This window comes from Microchirus variegatus (genome assembly GCF_963457635.1).
Source record: "Microchirus variegatus genome assembly, chromosome: 15".
In the NCBI taxonomy this organism is placed as follows: Eukaryota; Metazoa; Chordata; class Actinopteri; order Pleuronectiformes; family Soleidae; genus Microchirus; species Microchirus variegatus.
Window position 1 is genome coordinate 14051663 of NC_139816.1, and position 19301 is coordinate 14070963.

Consider the following 19301-nt stretch of genomic DNA (forward strand, 5'->3'; position numbering starts at 1 on the left):
GATACTCTCCTGTCAGCTGGTGGATTTTGCTCATCAGGTGATTGCAACTGATGCACTGAAAATGTCGAATACCCCCTTTTTCTTCTTCTCTTAATTCACAGAACTTACCACATGCACTTGCAGCTCTGGCAACGATCTGCAGTCATGCACAAAATGTTTGAGTGTGTTTTTTCCCCTGTGCCAGATGACTTTCATGGTGAGCAGCAAACCTCCTTCACCTGCTGGAAATTGCACGAGTGAAGAGGAAGAGAGGCTCTGGTTGGCACACAGTTTTGCACAGTCATATCGTTTGTCCCCCTCTAGTGGTTTCACTCAAACAAGTCACCCAAATAGTAGCAGTTCTCCAAATAATTTTCATAAATCATAACAATATGATTCTTGTACTGTAGAAAGTGTTGTTCACCCCTTGAGATAGAAACCAGACATGTAGAGACGAACCCCTGTCATGCACAATGTCTCCATCTACTAAATCTGCATGACTTCTCACCCTCAACAGGCTGATTTAAGCAGTCAATCTATCTCTTCCTGTCGGCTGGAGTGCTGCTTAATAGGTTTTGCCTGGATTAGAGTGAGACATCCATGGGAAGAATAGACAACCAAATGAATAGGAGAACATCCAGGACAAGGCTGTCCACACAGGCTGATTGTGTTTGGACAAATCCCCCCCCCCCTCCAAAAGCTGCCCTGGAATGTTTTCCCGATACTAAGAAGGAGAAAAGAAGTTGAGTGTGTTTGTGAGAGAAAGAGAAAGTGAGAGGGTGTTTGTGTGTGTATGTGTGTGTGTGCTGCTGCCATTGCTTCTTAAGTGTTTGTTTAACAAGGATGATGGGCAATTTATGAAGTGGATGCAGATGTCTCAAAGATGTGCACAAATTGGAGATTCCATGTTTTATTATTTATATCCTTTTTTTTGGTCATCTTTGCTTTTAATGTGCTTGTTTTGTTGTGACTAGTATGGTAATGTGGCCCCAAACAACAAATATCATTCAGTTTTAAACGATATATAGACAGACATATGGACTGTTGTGTCAGTTTATCGTAATATTTGATTTAGCAAATACTCATAATATCATATTGTGGTGTCTCTGGCGATTCCCACTCCTAATAGATAAATAGTGTTTACTAAATGTATTTACATAAATTGTCACAAATTAGTCTTTAGCTTGATGCCACTACAGGACAGTGAGAATACATGTTTTCCTTTTTTTATTATTATATGTGGTCAACTTTGCTTTTAATGTGTTTTTTATATTGTCATTTTCTTATGATTATTATGGTTATGGTGCCCAAACATTAATAAACATTTAGTATAGATAGATAGATAGATAGATAGATAGATAGATAGATAGATAGATAGATAGATAGATAGATAGATAGATAGATAGATAGATAGATAGATAGATAGATAGATAGATAGATAGATAGATAGATAGATAGATAGATAGATAGATAGATGATATTGTATGTTATTGGGAAGGACCAGGAATGGTAATAGTAAGAGATGGATTAAATAACCGTTCGAAAAGGAAAGCCACCCAAGCCACTTATTGTGAACAGAGACTGTCAAACCAGATTCACAACGGAGATTAACTGTGACACACGCCTACAGGTGCAGGAACATTGTTTGCTTTCAGCTTTATTTTTAAAAAGAGAAAGCCTGGAGCACTTTTGTATGTGCCTCAGTTGTGATACTGGTGGTGGTGGTGCTGGATTTGACACCATTCCCAGTTTAATCAAAGATCAACCATCAGCCACAGTTATTTTGTGTTTGATCCATTAGTTAAGTGTGCAGGGACTCACAATGTGGCGTATTTATCTATGAACAATGTGAATATATTGAACGTAATATGTCATATAAAATTAAAAACCGTGAAAGACAATTATTTATTTAAGTTATTGAAACTTGCAATATTTTATTTTTTAGATTCATGTTGTTTGTACAACTGTTGTCATTGGAGCTTGAACCTACATTTCTTGGACTCTGTCGCCCCCTAGTGGAGCATGTGTCGTGTGACAGAGAAAGGGCGACTGTCCGGTTGTTATGGTGAAGCTTTCTTTCCCTCCCTCCCTCGAGAGCAGGAGTCGGACCAGCTGCAGGTCCAGTGTCACAGCCCGGAGTTCCCGATGACAGTCGCATCTCCAGGTAAGACGTTTGTCACGTCATTGTTTTCTATCACTTTTCGCTCTGTTCCGTACGACTCTCCGTCAGTTTTCGGTCACATTTTGTCTGTCAATTAGACTCAAACGACACATACATTTAATACACTTAAAAAACGCCACTGCGACTGGCAGGTAAGCTAACCTGAGGCTAAAGTGGCGTTAGCATGACATGTTGTCGGTGTTAGCGACAATGTCGCAGCTCAACAGGTGTTGCCAAGTTTAAAACTTGCCTCGTTTTGACAAAGTCACCCAAACCGGGGACATTTTCTGCTTCCTGGCTGAATGAATGGAGTCATGCAGCTTAAACGAGCTGCTTACGTTACCTGTCAAGACTATATAGCCGCCTGTTGAGCCTGCCTTCGGACCGCTAGGTAAGTTAGCTTATCTGCTGTCCACAGTTAATCCTCAAGCCGTGGGACCAACAATATAAACAACTATAGTGGTATTAGTAGTACTGGGAAAGCAGTAACAATGATAAATTACTCCTACCACTTAAAATTAGATGAAATTAGATTTAACTTTATTGCAAACATACAAGTAGACAATAAAACATTATTTAATTGAGCAATATGATATATTATTATACATAACAACATTAGTAATTCCCGGGGTCATGGTGGTATGTCTATGGGAGCTACTGCACATTGTGAGAAACACTCAGCTCTTCCTGTTGCTGCCCTGTAACTGTTTCATGTCCATGTAGTCTTGTAATCAGTGACATGCCACTTTATTAGGTACACACGTTCAACTGCTACTCACAGTCACTCATTCACATGGTAGCAACTCGGTGTATCGTGGTCAAGAATGCTTGTTACAGTTCAAACTGAGCATCAGAATGGAGACCAAATGTGATTTTTGAACATGGAATGTTTGTTGGTGCCAGATCTGATAGTGGGAGTATTTCTTCCACAACTAGCTCTAGGTTTTACAGAACATGGTCCAAAATAGAGAGTCAGTTCTGTGGTCAAAAATGTCTTGTTGGTGCCAGAGGTCAGAGGAGAATGGTCAGACAACTCAAATAGTTACTCAAAGAGCAAGTTGACTTTCACTGAACACACAGCATGGCAAACTTTGAAGTAGATGGCCTACAGTAGCAGAACACCACATCAGACACTTTATTAGATACACATAATAACTTTTCAAGAGGCCAGTGAGTGTATTACATTATTCACATTCTATATTAAATCTATGGAGTGCATGCCAGTAATATGTGAGTTAGCCCCAGTATATATCTTAAATCTCGAGACTGCGTGGTACAGATGGGAGTGGATGCAGCCAAACGAGATGAGCTGGTGAAACTAAGCGCGGTGAGAGCTATGCGAGAGAGGGATGAATAAATCGGCGGAACCGAGGCAACAACTTGAGACTGTGATCGCTCGTGATGGTTCGACAGGGACACATGTACGGCCGTGCATGTAGTCTGTTGACTGCCTTGAGATGAACTGCAGCCTTATGCTATTGTTGCTGCGACGTCCAAAATGTCGAAAGTTAACATGGAAAAGAGAAAAAAAAAAAAAAAAAAAAAAAAAAAAGTAATAAAATTGTATGGGTAATGGGGGCGGGACTAGATAAGCTTTGCTTCTCCCGCTGTCCCTTTCGGTCATGTGTATGAATATAAATGATGATGTATGCAGATGTTGATTACTTGTCATGCCCGAAATAAACGATTCATTCATTCATTCATTCATTCATAAAACAGGATGCTAAATGGAACTCAATTTTTTCTTATTCTGCGACTTACCTCAACTCCTCTGTGACACATGGTAGTCACATTCAAACAATAGTATTATTCAGTTATTAGACCAATTAAGCATTTTCTTTATCAGAAAATTAATCATAAACTCAAACATCTGAATAGCTCCAGTCAGATTAATATATATTACAAGATTTTCTCTTATTATTTTTATTTATCAAACACCTTTTGGTCACATTATTCCAAGGAAAATACAGAAGGAGGTGCTCGTTTAAAAAAATAAAATAAAATAATAATAAAAATAATGAGTATCTCTAAGAATTATAGTGTATTATAATAATTATAATGTGTCAGATGATCACTATAGGGTTTAGTGGATATGCTATAGTCCACCAACTATCTTACATTAACACATACTATATCATGAACTTCATGACCTAAAATACATTTATTGTTCAGCCACAGCTTTGCTGTGTTGCTCGAACATAATGACTCCTATGGTCAAAGTACCTTCTCAAAAGCCTTTCCTCAGCACGCATGGTCAAATATTAGCAGGACTTTCAATGTAGGCCAAGAGTAGCTTATAATCTTTGATACCAGACGTTCATAATGTGACTGTACAAACAGATTTATGTCCTCAAGTCATGGGTGTGCACACACGCAAGCACACTGACTGACATTAACTCAATTCTACTGTCTCAACTTAAGGATAACATTCTCTGGTACTGTAGAAGGACAAAAACGTAACATTGAGATATTTACTATGAAAGGTATTTTCATTGTTTCCCTTCATGGTCAGACAAAGCAGTTATTTAAAGGTCAAATTGTGTTTAGCTTCCTGTTGCACTCTTTTCCCTTATACACGCCTTCTTATTCTGTCTGTTCTGTCTGAGGCAACCGTGTCTGTATGTGTAAATGTGAGAGATTCTACAGGTGAATGTCACATACATAATCTCCTCCTGTGGAGACTTTTTTATCGCTGTTTTTCTCTCCCCACCTCTGTGTCTACTTCCTGCTTATAGGAGCAGTTTGAGTGGTTTTCAGTCTTTCTGTCTCCTCCCCATCCTTCCTCCTTCTCATAGTCTTTTCGCTTGCCTTCACATTCTTTCTTCTGCATCTCTCGCCCTCTCATTCCATATCCTGCCCTCCAGAAAAATGACAACTTCTATTGTGTTGGTCTTCATAGGTAATTGCATTTTTAAATGCATCAGAATCTCTGCCTCCACTACTCTTCCTGCACAAACACTGTTTCTTTTCATGGCTTCTCTGAGCATTACTGAGATTTCTGAGTGATTACATGGAGCGGCTGAAACCTTTACACATGACAGGACTTAATGTGCCCACTTCTTCTCAAGTACATCCCCCTTTTCTTTCTTTTGCAGACCTCTGTGTTCTGTACTTCCCCCAAGGTCTGCAACTCCGGTTGATGTTCACTAACTTGATTAAAGCTTTTCAATATTTAGTCTATGAAACATCAGAAAACAGTAAAACATCCACTGTGTTTTCCCACAGGCAAACTTTATATCTTGAAATCATGTGTTTTGTCTTGACAACAACTAATACATTCAAATACCAACCCCTTTAGCTCTGTTTTGTAGCAGAAATAAATTGCAGGCAGGATCATTCCTGAATCAGGCTTTATTGACTCAGCATTGTTTCTCTCGGTGGATGAGAAGGTCCTGCATGATCACAATGATCAGCACTTTGGGCTGGTACTGTAGTCACACACAACAGCCGAACACTGTCATTCAGTGATGGCAAACAAACAAATTGCTGCATGTTGCGCTGTCCACTGTTTCCTGATGCAGCCAGATTTAAGGTGTGGAGTAGGAGTGTTGGCTCTGTGCTCTGTTGTTTTCATACGAGTTCCCTTACTTCATAGGGGTACCACCCGCTTGATGAATATATGCATGTGTATAAATGTGTCTGTCATAGTGGTCTATTCATTACAGCTGTTGAATGAAAGTTTGTGTTCCTGAGCTGCTGTAGACAGCCCTTCCTGTTTGGCCAGTGGGTGGAAAAAGTCAAACGGCCTACAAATGTCAGATTGATGCAGGGTAATTTTTATATTGAAAATCTTCCATCTTATTTCTAGTTGTATAAGCACTGCAATGTCACAGTTTCTACAACGTCAGTGACATCGCGTCATCTTTTCCTGTCATTTGTGTCTCCGTCTGTTTCAGAGACACAAATACCAACAATTTCCCCATTCTGCAATTGTGCATAGTCTAAATTTACACATGGTAAAACTAGTCTGATGAAATATTGGCTAAAGACACTGCATTCAGTGAACTTCTCAAATGTCCAGAACACGGTATTGACAAGATATTGCCTTAGATTTTGGATATCGTCATATCATGATAAGCTATCTGCATCTATAACTTTTCCTGGTTTTAAAAGCTGTTGCATGAATAGATTAATAGTATAAATTAAACATTATACATTGATTAAAAAGTACATAGAATTGACAAAATTATATTTAATTAAATATATTTGAAGGGAATTTCCTTGTTTTTAACACGGTGAAATATCCTTCATTTAACATAAAATATCAAAATAAATAACGTATTTTATTTTAGAGTGTATATCGGGCTATAGGTTATTGTTGATATATCTACCAGCCTTACAGAAATATCGATTTTGATATATCAATATTGAATAATGTAAAAATAGATATAATATTGTGATAAAGTCTGTGCAGTCAGACTTCTTCACCAGCCAGACAGAATGACTTTTAACCCTGAATAGCCCAACTATATCAACCCCAGAAAACAAACACCTGCACCCTATTTTGTTATCTGCTTCTCTAATGTCTATGACGTTGTGAACTATATATTTTTAACCAGTCCCCATCTTGAATGTATCTTCTTGAATATATTTAGAAAGCGTCAAATCCCGGGAGGTGTCGCAACTGTTCACTATTGGTGTGTAATAAGAATGCAGATGCAAAGGGCAAAATCACTACCGCTAATAGCGTGTGTGCAAAAATAACTAAGCCTTTGTTTATCTTTACTAATTAAGTAATTCTAATTCGATTCTGCAAAGCCTGCACTTTGAGTGAATGTGTGGACCTGACGGCAAATAAGGGTTTGAACCAATGTCTTTCACTTTTGTATCTATGGACAGATCAAGTTCAAAAGTAAACACTGCACATCCAAACTCCTGCCTCTGCTTCGCTCCCTCGCTGCACTGCACTGTTTGACTTTGGCTGAGATTTGTGTTGTCTGGCTTTGTCTCTCTCTGCCAAGTCCTCTTATGAGGAAACATTGTCCTGTTCCCCATGCAAGTGTATTTGTCTCTGTAAATGCATGAGTCTCTGAAATGTTGAGTTTGCATGTGTGTGTGTCAACACGTAACAGCCACAAGAATGATGGTATATACAAAAGAAATATATCTTATCTATCAAAATCATTTAAGACTGAGGTATTCACTTTGTCAGGAATGTAAATAAATTCTGGGCTGGAGCTTCAATGAGGGGCAAAAACATTTTCTTTTCTACTCTTTTCTGTGGCTGATAATTTTAATGCTTTAGTAAAACATTAATATAATTTATTTTACAGTGAGCCGAGTCAATTAAATTAGTGTGTGTGGAAGGATGGTGTCGGCCGTCAGCGATGGATGATATGTCCAGTCCTGTATCATGTTGCTTTTAACGTTGGCCAGAAATAAATTTGCATGTCATTTTAAGGCCAATGATGAAAGAGGTTTGTTTTTAACTTCTCTCAAAGATTCGTTTTGATTACATTTTGCTAAAATGTTAATGTCTCTCGCCAAAAAAAATAATGAACAATGCAAAATAAAAATAAAACTTTTTCATGGAAGCTCAGATGTACACAACCAAACACAGAGCAACAGATAGAGTAGTTGAGCACCTGCATCAGTTGTTTCTAAGGCCCCCTTTTGAAATGACTCCACTTAAAATCTAATCTGATTTGAAAATAACAGAGTAATACAATATTATCAGAACAAATTCTTAATTAAAAATGTATTGTGAATTTATAGATTACTTTATTCCACTGATCTTTGAAATTGTCCCTGGAATCATACCACAGTTAAGTTCCTGGAGGGATTTTCCTTGTTTCCTCAATCCTTTGACCCATTAAAGCCTCTTTTAAAATACCACAAAGCATGTTACACTGTTCATTTGTTAACTGTGGTTGACCTGAAACAGGCTGCTAAGTCTGTATGGCCTAGCCTTAATTGTCCCTTTTGATTTTCTCTTTTGACACAGTCTTTGGATACTATTGCGTTTTCCTGTAGGAAGAGGACAGTCAAAGACAGCCACCTCATGGATCACTGGTATGTTTAAAAAGAAATATGCCTACATAAGTTGCCTACATTCTATTGTGTGTCTCAGTCCTTTGCATGATCGTGTTTGTATTGTTTGAATGAATGATCCGTGTAGTTGCCAGTCAACATGGCATTGTTTTCCTCAGTGTAAGGAAATCCTCACATTGTAGTTCCTGTGGTCCTGTGTTGGTAAAGAATAGCATGACCTTATCCAAAGGCGAGGATTGAGAGGATTTTATCATTTGTCAATCAAGAGGCTGAATGCAGTCTATTATGGATTCCTTCCTGGAATTTGTTGCTGACTCAATGTCACATGTGGTCATGTGCCTTGAGTGAAAATTGTCATAATGGAATCCATGCGCAATTTTTGCCCATTTGGATGTGCACGATCATGCACCGGTATCGTGGCAAATCCAAACAACAATGGAGAAGGGTGCTGTCCTCGAGACTAAAGCTAAATCTCACCCACAAATATTCTATGATGGCAAAGAACTTATGTGGTTTCTTGGTTGTAAAAGCCTTCTTTCAGCAAGACTAGTTTTATCTTTTTAGATACTAGACACTACAATGCAATGGTGATGCATTTTGGGAAACACCCGCTGCATATCTAACAAAATAGATCTTGACTTGACTAAGAAAGTAAAAAATGCACCAGCCTTTTCTAACTAGATTATCTCTACACATACATGAATTGTAGGAACCTTATAACTGCTTTGTTGTCATTATAATTCACTTTCTGTCTGCCATCTAATCAGCTGATTCCTGCTGAACTATGGCCTCCTCACCTCTCATCCTCCCACAGCTGCAGCAGCACTGTTGCCGTACTCTCTTGTCAGTCACTCACTCTCTATCTCTCTGAGTGCCTCTCGTTGACCTTTCTCTCAGCACTCGCAAGCCCGGGACTAAATAATAAATGAATTACCTGGAAAGAGCGGTGGATGTGTGTGTTTGAACCACATAACTTGGCTGGGAAGTTAACACACGGTAACGGAGAGTGAGCTTGCTGACAAAGGTTAGTGCTTGCGCGGAAACGTGTCACAGAGTCTTAATTGTAACACTTTTCCGCAGCGTAGTTGCGTCGGCTTCACCTCGCGCAAATGTCAGTGGCAGCAAAGTGTGTGTCATGCAGCAAGGTGTGTCAATCATTAATGAAAAGCCTCCCAGCGTCTCAAGTTTCCTTCGGGAGAGGAGTGGGAAAGGAGGGAGTAGGGGGAAGGAGCTCAGGAGTTAAAGATAAGATTAGGAGAGCAGCGCGCTGTAACACAGCACTTGTATTTCCCCTTTCCTGATGTTTCTTCTTCTCTCTCTCTCTGTCCACAGTTGCAGACAGAAACAGGATCACTGAGCAAGTCACTGAAGCCATCACAACTTACTCTGACATTTTGAAGGCTGGACAAAAAGTGCACCAGCAGTGATATGTTGATTTTGGAGTAGTCTCTTTTGATGTAGAGTGTCACTCACCATTACCTGAAATATACCTTGTGTGAACCTTACTGTGTCCCATCTTCCAACCTTGTGGATTCATGTATTGAACCAAAATGGAGCATACAATCTGAAGAGATTATTCTTTCTTTTTTTAATCCTCAGCGGGATCATCTGCCAAATATCCCACAGTTGAAATGGATCGGAGGTCTGACAGTTGTGCACAAATCACAGATTGGATGCTTTTGTCCCTTTTGTCTCACCTTTTTTCTTTGGCAAGATAAAGGGTGTTGTGGAAGATGCGAAAGAGACATTGCAACAAGTTAATGTGTTGCTTACTTTTGAAATCATGGAGATATCTGTGCTCTCTGTGACCTGATAAGTCGTTTTGATTCATTCTTCCTCAGACATTGTTGCTGCCTGTTTTCTTAAATGTAATGACATTTTTTGCAGCATCTTTTTGTGCCTTCTCAAAGGCTAGAGCCTTTTTGGCTTGAAAGTAGACGCAGAGGAGAAACTTTTATTTCATACCATTGTGGATTAAGCTGAACACACCGGGCTAAGGAACCTGAGGCACTGTGAAGATTTTCTGTGTTGGTTTGTGGCATGGCAGCAGAACACGGCGAGCTGCTGGCTGAGATGGCCACGGTTGGGCGCTTGAGCGCCACAGAACGCCTGAAGCACGCCCAGAAGCGTCGCACTCAGCAGCTGAAATCATGGATGCAGATGGAGAAGGATGCGGCGCGAGGGTCAAGAGCCAAAGCAGATAAGAAGAAGGCACGCACCACCAAAGTGACATTCCCCAACTCCATCACCCTGCTAGATGCAGCTGCACGCAATGATGTGGAGGAGGGTGGGTAGAAATGGCAATTAATGCAATAAAAATTATTTAATAATGCACATTATTATGAATCAAACATGTCTTCAAGAAACCAGACGATCACTCGCTCACTTAAATAATGCCATGTGAAAGTTGTCTCATTTTGAATGATATGACATGATATATTGACCCCTGAACTTGTCTTATTTGACTTTTATTGACTTTCCATTGGCCTTTATGAGCTATAAGCACTTATGAAGTGATGCCTATAAAACCCACTATTAAGAAAAAGGGATAATTGCGTAATTCACATTGGATAAATCCAACTTAATCTTACAGCCAAGCATTTTGTTTTCAGGGGCTGGATGAAAGCGAATTAAAGTGGAAAATGTGTAATGTATTGTTATGTTTATGTGTGAAGGACTCTGCCCAGGTGGCCGGTCATAATTCTTCTCCGTGTGTGGTTGTGCTTCTTCTAGTGCGGCAACTGCTTAACACTGGTGTTAGCCCAGATCTCGTCAATGAAGATGGACTGACAGCCCTTCATCAGGTACACACACACACACTGTGGTTTCTCATCTGCGGTCACTAAATCCAAGTCCTCACTACATGACTGTCACAGTTGGAGGATTGTGTTGCATTAACCATTATGTGCTGCTGTGGACTCTCATGTCTCATATTCTCTCTCTTCTTCTGATGAATCACAGTCGTATTCTTCTCTTCTGTCTTCGTGTTCAGATCACACATGCTGTCACCCCAGTCATCACAGACTTTGATCAAATGCTGATTTAAGGCTCTTATTTAACACAAACTTCCACAACACACAATCAATCTGCAAATAGCATTTTCACAGTACAGAGTATATTATATGACGTGAAAGACATCATTACTCATCTGGAAATCTGAGCTTCAGAGAAGGCATTTTGGTTGTCATGACCACAATTGCCACCTACACATCTTCAGCACAAATTCAGCATGTAAACCTCAATATGACCTTTTAAATACCATTATGCACAGGTACCCATATGTTCATCGTCTTATACAAACTCAAATGTTGCCTGCATAGTTTTTTTTTTTTTTTTTTTTTTTTACTTGTTTGCTCCTAAGGCAGGTCACCTTTTACGCAGCACATGTGTTTGTGTTTGTGTTGTGTGCAGTCACTGCTTTGTTCTCACCACGTACTGTTTGTCTTTATTTTGTCAGAATGTTAATCTGTGTTTACACACTGATATAACACATGATAAACACACCGATTCATTCCTACATTTTAGAAGGAGGGCGACAGAGGTTGGAAAAGGGAATTGGTTACTGAACCATATTGAAGAAACCATTGTAAAATTATGTTTTGGACTTTGAAACACAATCATCTAAAATCACAATGCACCCTTTGTGATTTCTGACCTCTTTTCGCTCTCTGTTCCCGTTTCTCTCTCTCATTTAACACATAAACATGCAACTACAGACTCATGAGAGGCATTTATACAAGCACAGAGACGTCTTTATGACAGCAGTTGACTCTACTCTTCCCCATGGAAAACCTAAGTGTTTGCACAGCAAAGAGCTGGGCTAGAAATCCTAATTTTATATTTTTTCTGATTACAGGAGCCACTGTGTATGCTGGCATGAATAATGATGCCTACATCTCCATTCTCCATGTGTTTTTCTACAGAATCTATACTTTTCTCTGCCTGTTGGTCTCTCCCCCCCCTGTTGCATTCATATGCATACATAATATAATCACTACATTTTCTGTTTTCCCTCAGTGCTGCATTGATGACTTTGTAGAGATCGTGCAATGCCTGCTGGATGCTGGTGCCTGCGTGAATGCGTGCGATAGTGAGTTGTGGACACCGCTGCATGCCGCTGCCACCTGTGGACACACGGGACTAGTGCAGCTCCTGATTCAGGCGTAAGTTTAAAGCTTACTATGTTTTGTATGAATGCTATCATGTACAAATTGATAAGCTGATATTGTGGACTGTATTATGATAAGGATCATTTGATCCCTCCCTTCATGGATATACAGTAGTTATCTTGATCTAGACAGAAAGCCTTCTTGACCAGAGTATCTACTTTGCATAAACAATGCAAATGTTGCTGCAGTTTGAATTTCACTACAGTTTGCAAGTGAATGAAAACTCCTGAGTGGCTTCATACATCACGTTGGCCCTGTTCAGGCCTGGTATGAACATCCACCCTCAGTGTTAAATTAACTAAATATAACTATTCACACCTAGCATTAAAATAGGTCCTGGATGTGTCTGCTGTGACCGCATAGATCTGGTGGTCTCGCCCTTTATTCAAATAAACACTGACATCATGACAGACAAATCAGACTCTACTCATGCATGAGTGAAGTAGAAAGAGAGAAAAGCTTGATGAGCTTGAGTAAATCAAAGCTTTATCCTCGCCACTGTAACATGGAAGAATTTAAAACCATTAGAAACTGTGATAATTATGGTAACTATTGTGGTGGTGGCTGCAAGAAAGAGAACGGATTGTACTGATGCAGCTCAAGAATGTAGCCCTGTGTCTTCAAACCACCCCTGATTGTGGATTCTGTGTTTAAATCTGAGGATGTATTGAGACTGTTCAGACCCAATTATTACCAGATCTGAACAAGGTCACTGTGTCACTTTGCAGTACTCTAATCCATTTGTTTTTGCATATTTGTGTATGCGTGCTGCTAGTGGGGCCGACCTGCTGGCTGTCAATGCGGATGGCAACATGCCCTATGACCTCTGTGAGGACGAGGCAACCCTGGAGCTGCTGGAGATGGTTATGGCTGAACAGGGTCAGTGAACTGATGGTGGAACTATGCATGATTTTAGGATTTTATCTAATAATTATTAAGACATCACCGAAGATAAGGTTAAATTTGAACACATTTCTTTCAAATTGTTATCCAATTTTTAACTAGTGTTTTTGTGTTTGTGTGTGTAGGGATAACTCAGGACCGCATAGATGAATGCAGAGGTGCTAAAGAAGCAGCCATGCTAGCTGACATTCGGGCTCTGGTCCAGAGCAAAGCAGACTTAAACACTCAGGACAACAATGGAGCAACACTGGTGAGACAGAGGGACAAGTGCAGAGGACACAATGTGTAGATTTGTGTTGTCGCAGATTGCTTTCACAGTAGAAAATGTGGAAAAATATAAACTGTTAATGGTAACAGTCATAATAATGTTTGCATATAGCTTAAGTTAAACGGAAATACATTAGTCTCGAGTTGTAAAATGCATTTCTTGGTCAACATTGAACCTCTCTCCCAGCTCCATATAGCATCTGCTAATGGCTACACATCTGTGGCGGAGCTGTTGCTTGAGAACAGGGTTAATGTGGAGGTGAAGGACTCTGATGGCTGGACACCGCTACATGCTGCCTCCTGCTGGGGTCAAGTGAGTGCTGCAGGCAAACCACAACAATTTCACCATCTTTGGACCTGTTAGTATTATACTGTATTGCAGTGTTGTTTTATATATTCCATAGATTCAAATGGTGGAGCTGCTGGTCGCCCATGGAGCCAGTCTGAACAGCAAGTCTGTCCTGGAGGAAACGCCACTGGGTAAGAACAGAAATGCCAAACACATCCATCCAGAACCATTTTTTTAAGGTCCAGGGTGAAAGATTTAGTGACAATTTTCTTTCCAGTGCCTTGTGCATATCAGAAAAGATAGTCTTCCTCATTTGTGTAGGAAGATTTCGCTTCAAAAGTTAAAATGCACACTTTGACTAGTTTGTCCATTCGGGCTGCTATAGAAACATGGCAGTGTTTGGCCGTTGCCTAAAGTACATATAAAAGGCTAAAAAACCTTATGTTACAGTCATTCTACACTAATACAAACACAATTATGGTTTTAATATTCAATTTGTGCCAATAAATCCCCAGTCACATTCTTGTCAATCGCTCCGTTACATCCTTAATAACTAATTGTTGTTGCTGCCTTTTTCAGATGTGTGTGTGGATGAGGAGGTGAGAGCCAGGCTAACGGACCTAAAGCATAAACATGACGCCATCATGAAGAGCCAGGACCGTCAGAAGGGCACACTGCAAAGACGAGCCTCTAGCACCGGCAGTAGAGGGTGCGAGTTTGAGACTTTCTTAGGTTAAAGATTATTATTATTTATTAAATTAGAAATGTATGTAATGTATTCTTCTCTTGTTTTTTTTGTACAGTAAGGTGGTTCGGCGTGTTAGCGTGAACGAGCGTTCAAGTCTGTACCGACGAGAGCACCACAAAGAAGCCATGGTGTGGCAGGAGCGTGGCCGACAGCCTGAGCCACAGGACGACGATGAGGACAGACAGACGGACAATGAGCTTCACCAGCATGCAGCCATGGTGAGTGGACTCAGACTCAAGCTACAATGTGTAACTTTTAAATATATATAAATGTCCGTTACATTAAAACTGGACAACTCTGTCTTTGTTTCTCAGCATAGCAGTGTTTTTGTCATTCTTTTGCTGTTTTGGGGGTTAGTTTTCATTTCTAATATATTGAAAAATAAAACCATGTAATCATAAGCTCTGCAGGCTACTTTTCTGAAGAGTGGGGAAAAATCTGATGTCACTGCCTACCTCCTTGACTAAAAACACAAAGAAGCACTCCTTATAAATCCTTATTTTACTGACTCACGCAGACAGCCTCTGTGTGTCACTCACTGCAGGAGTTCAGTTCATCTATTTTTACTTCCAGCAGCTTGTTGTTGAGCTTTAGATCATAGCAGCTGAGAAATCATTAGAAAAATACCTTTAGTCTTTGGTGTTGTTCACTCACTGCTCTGCACAGAAGTAACACGAGCAGGTTTTGTTGACAAAAGTTTCAAACAAGAGCTTTAAAGCAAGAATAATGTGGCCAAAAATGGTTACTACACTCAAATTCAAAATACAGAGGTCTTTTAGGTTTCGTTTTCTCTGCCATTGTAGCTCAGACGTAACTGGCAACCCGTGGTTGTTATGCAGCTCTACTGACTGCAATGAGCGGTAGGTGGCGCCACATGCCAAAACATGATTTCAAAACATAAACATGATTTGCGGTCTGCAAAAGATTTTTTTTAATGTGAATATTTTGGCTGTACTGTTGTTGTTGGTGAGTTCAGTATGTTATATGAATATTATTCCTGAGTCTCTGTGACATATTGGGAGGATTTTATAGCCAGTTGCTTTAGATTTATTATATAATGCACCTTTAAACTGCAGGTTTTTTTGTCCGTTCTGTTTCAGGTTGCTGGAACGACATCAGCATCACGGTTGGAGGAACTGGAAGCTGCAGACCGGAAAATAGCGTCCAGTCTAGGTAATGGAGGAACATCTGTGTCTCTGGCCGAGTCTGTGCCTGGAGAACAGTGGAGTGGTGGAGGTCGCATGGATCGCAGCGCCTCCTACCAGCTAAGCGCTGCGTCTGGAGCTGGGTTAGGGTCTGGTTCTGCAGAGGGCGAGGGGGCAGACAGTATGACTAGAGAAAAATCCCACCACACTTTGGCTGACCTGAAACGCCAGCGTGCAGCCGCTAAGCTGAATAAATACCCGGCCCCTCCACCTCCCTTACCTCCTGCCTTAGAGGAGGAGCCTTCTGCTGAAACAGCTGAGGTTACGCCCACCCAGAACCCGTCTGAGCTTGAAATGACACCCAGCACAAACACAGAGCCTGTGGCTTCCTCGAGCCAGGTGTATTTCACCCCAGCCAGCGGAGATCCTCCGCTGCTAAAACTACGCGCTCCCGACGAGGAGCAGTCTAACAAGGAACCATGCTGCGGACTCATGTAGAGCACACTCCTATATGTACACACTGCACACTGCCTACAAAGTAGCGTAGTTGCGCATGTTACACCTCAATGTGGCAAAAACATTTCACAAACATGAAATGAATCACTGAAAACAGAAAGTTAAGGCCTCATTGCAGTGATAGTTTGACTGCATTTCAGAAGCTAAAGTGCAATCCACACGATGTGCTGATTGATACATACATCATACTTTTTTTATTATTAATATTAATATGATGCAGCATACACTTTACTGAAAATCCCAGCAGTCCCTCATGCTCCTTAATCAGGGCTGTGAGCTGATGTGCTTTATGTGAGCCTCAAGGTGTCCATCTAGTGTCATGAAGGAGGATTACAACTTTTAGTTTTGCAATCAAACCACAATCTGCTTTACTCAGTCTTTCTGCAGTTCACTCATTACTTTAACTACACAAATAGAAACATTTAATAGCTTTAGAATGTTGTGAGAGTTAAGTAATCCAGGAAAATATGGATGAAGTTGAATTGATTTGTTTTAAATTAAGAATGAATGAGGTTAAAGTTCTGTTTTCTTTACTGAGTGGTGGCAGAATGAAGAATCAAACAGGTACCGAATATAACAAGTGCATTTCCACAGAGTTCTACTCTGGTCATGGTAGTTTCCAGAAATTGCATAACTAATCTGAATGACTGTTTTCTTGCTTTATTATATTTTCTTAGGCTGAAAATGTGCTATAATAGTTATAGTTTCTAATGCACAAGAAAAACTTAAATTTCAATAAGTTATTTATCAATTTGTAAATCAAAAGATCTCCCTCTATATTTCTATTTTTCTAGCCTCTGAATGGAATCATAGTATTTATTCTATCTGATGCCGAGCGTTGCTCACAGTGTACAATTATACTGTTTAAAAAAAAAAAAAAAAAAGAATAATATAAGTCTATAAAGAATTAAAGAGAGGGCAAGATATTATTGTGTTAACAGATGGTGGAGAGGTTTGTAATAGTTATGATAATTTATCACAGTGGTGCCCTCTTGTGGCAGATTTGATCAACAGTAGGAAACTGTCAATCATACACTCCCAACTTGATGCACTGCTGGAGCACTCCAATTTCCTTATTGCATTTCAGATTTGTTGGTAATTTTTATTGTTTGGACAAATACAAAATTGTTCATGTTTTCACAATATATGTTTCTATTTTTCTTTTTTTTTCTAAATGTAAGTGGTCCCATTTAACGGATCTGGACACTGTGCCGAGTTACAGTATTTGTTTGAAGGGAGGGAAATCATGTCTGCAATGAAAGTGTGATGCAACTTCCATTTTGATGGTTGTCCATTTTTGTTTTCAGCGATTTTATCCACCTTATTCCTGGAGGCGCTAGCACTGGATAAATTATTTTCTGGCTCCAAAGTGGAAGCAGCAATTCGCTTATTTCTTTCCAGCACCAAATCACGCTGACGGCTGCCGCAGCAACTTAGCTCTACGATCTCATTGTTTTAGTAAGGCGTGAGCATCCTGCAGTTTGAAATGTGGAATGTGGGATAACCAAGGCACGATAACAGCGCAACAATATCGGCTGATATTGGCTTTAAAATTTATTATTTGATATTGGCAAACACGGCAAGATCTGCAGATATGACTAACGACTAAAATAGTAGGCTGAAAAAAGCCGCTACCTCATTGACTTCCGTGCTAGCACCCCATACAGCTAGTACTTTTTTTTATGCTTATTTATTTTGCACAATTATATTTTAGATAAAAGATATTTTATATCCACATCTGCTGCTACACATGTATGAAAAATATTGTATTTATTTCACGACAAATTTCACGATAAATTGCAAAAAGAAAGAAGTACATATCGGTATCCGTTATCAGCCTAAGCACTTCAGATATATCTGCATAACGGCAAAAAGTCCAATATCCTGCATCGCTAGTTAATTTAATTATTTCCATTTATTATTATTTGGGAAATACAAACAATGTTCCATTGCTCTTATGTGAAATTTATATCATGGAGTATCATGAGGTGTCATGGGAATAAGGTGGTCTTTGTGTTCCAGGATGGAAAGAATGTCATCAGCGAGAGAAGTAGATCAGGTATTTATCGGACTGTCACTATACTCTTTATTCACTTACGGTGTTTAAGATGTCTTTACACTTGTGGTAATATGAGCTTGTGCACAGACCTTCTCTCTTCCTCTTGCGTCATCCACTCAACCAATGCCTGCAATTCTTGAGTGTCACAGTGCAGCATGTGATCCACGCGCAAACCGCTCAGTACATACAGTACATTACAAAGGTTGCAATGCGGCATGAGCCCTTCGTCTCAGACTTACCATGGTTTTTCTTTCAAGATGCACCCACGAGAGTGACACGCACACAAACACGCTGTCACGTGTCAAGACATATAGCACCGGCCAAGATATGTTACATGTGGCGTTGGGAGCAGTTGTGCTTGGGGTGTGTTTAAAAGCAGACACTCCTTGAGTTCAGACATGTTCTAAGCGTCAGCCCACAACTCAGACCAACTTATTATTATTCTGTCAGTTTAACACTCATCCCCCTACAGAGACGCGATTATGATTTACTGAGCTGTGATTTAATGTGTAGACTTAATGGAGCAGTACTTTCCTTGTGTAATACTACCAAAACCCACACTGCATGGCACACATGAGTCACTTGGTTGTATGTACTGTTATAGTTTGTGGTATCAAATGTCATTCCTAAGCCTTGTCCAAGAAGTTTATTTTCACTCACTGTCCTCGCAAACAGTGGAAGTTTTTTTTTTACTCCCTCAAACAAAAAGCACACAAAAAAAATCCATCTTTCCACAATCTGTCTTTATTATTCATAGTCTTTCTGCATATTTTACTTAATCTGCACCTTTTCTGGAGTGACATCATTCCATTTTCTGGTTTCTAGTTCAGCATCCTCATGGTGGCAGAGAGTAGTGTGACATTCTCCACCGTCAATGCACCGTGTTGTTTCATCCAAAACCTTGTGATTGCGCCATTTTCACAAACATGCTCTCAGAAAGCTATTAACAGCCTAAAATGTCGTTCTTTGCCAGAGTAGTTCAGATATCCTCTCAAAACAATAATGCAAGGAAGAGATTGATCAAAAATATGCATACATCTGAAATTGACAGGCAAGTAAAGACACATTTAACAG

The 19301-nt window shown here is 39.9% G+C and overlaps 1 protein-coding gene across 1 annotated transcript; it reads left to right on the top strand.

Moving 5' to 3' along the window:
- Window positions 1-10171: 10171 nt before the first annotated feature.
- Window positions 10172-16150, top strand: ppp1r16a (protein phosphatase 1, regulatory subunit 16A; the record flags this gene model as incomplete). Its single annotated transcript, XM_083901596.1, has 10 exons — window positions 10172-10418; window positions 10865-10935; window positions 12149-12294; window positions 13076-13179; window positions 13329-13453; window positions 13658-13783; window positions 13875-13950; window positions 14339-14468; window positions 14563-14725; window positions 15608-16150. The coding sequence occupies 10 exons, from the start codon at window positions 10172-10174 to the stop codon at window positions 16148-16150; spliced, it is 1731 nt and encodes a 576-aa protein (XP_083757722.1).
- Between the last annotated feature and the right edge of the window lie 3151 nt (window positions 16151-19301).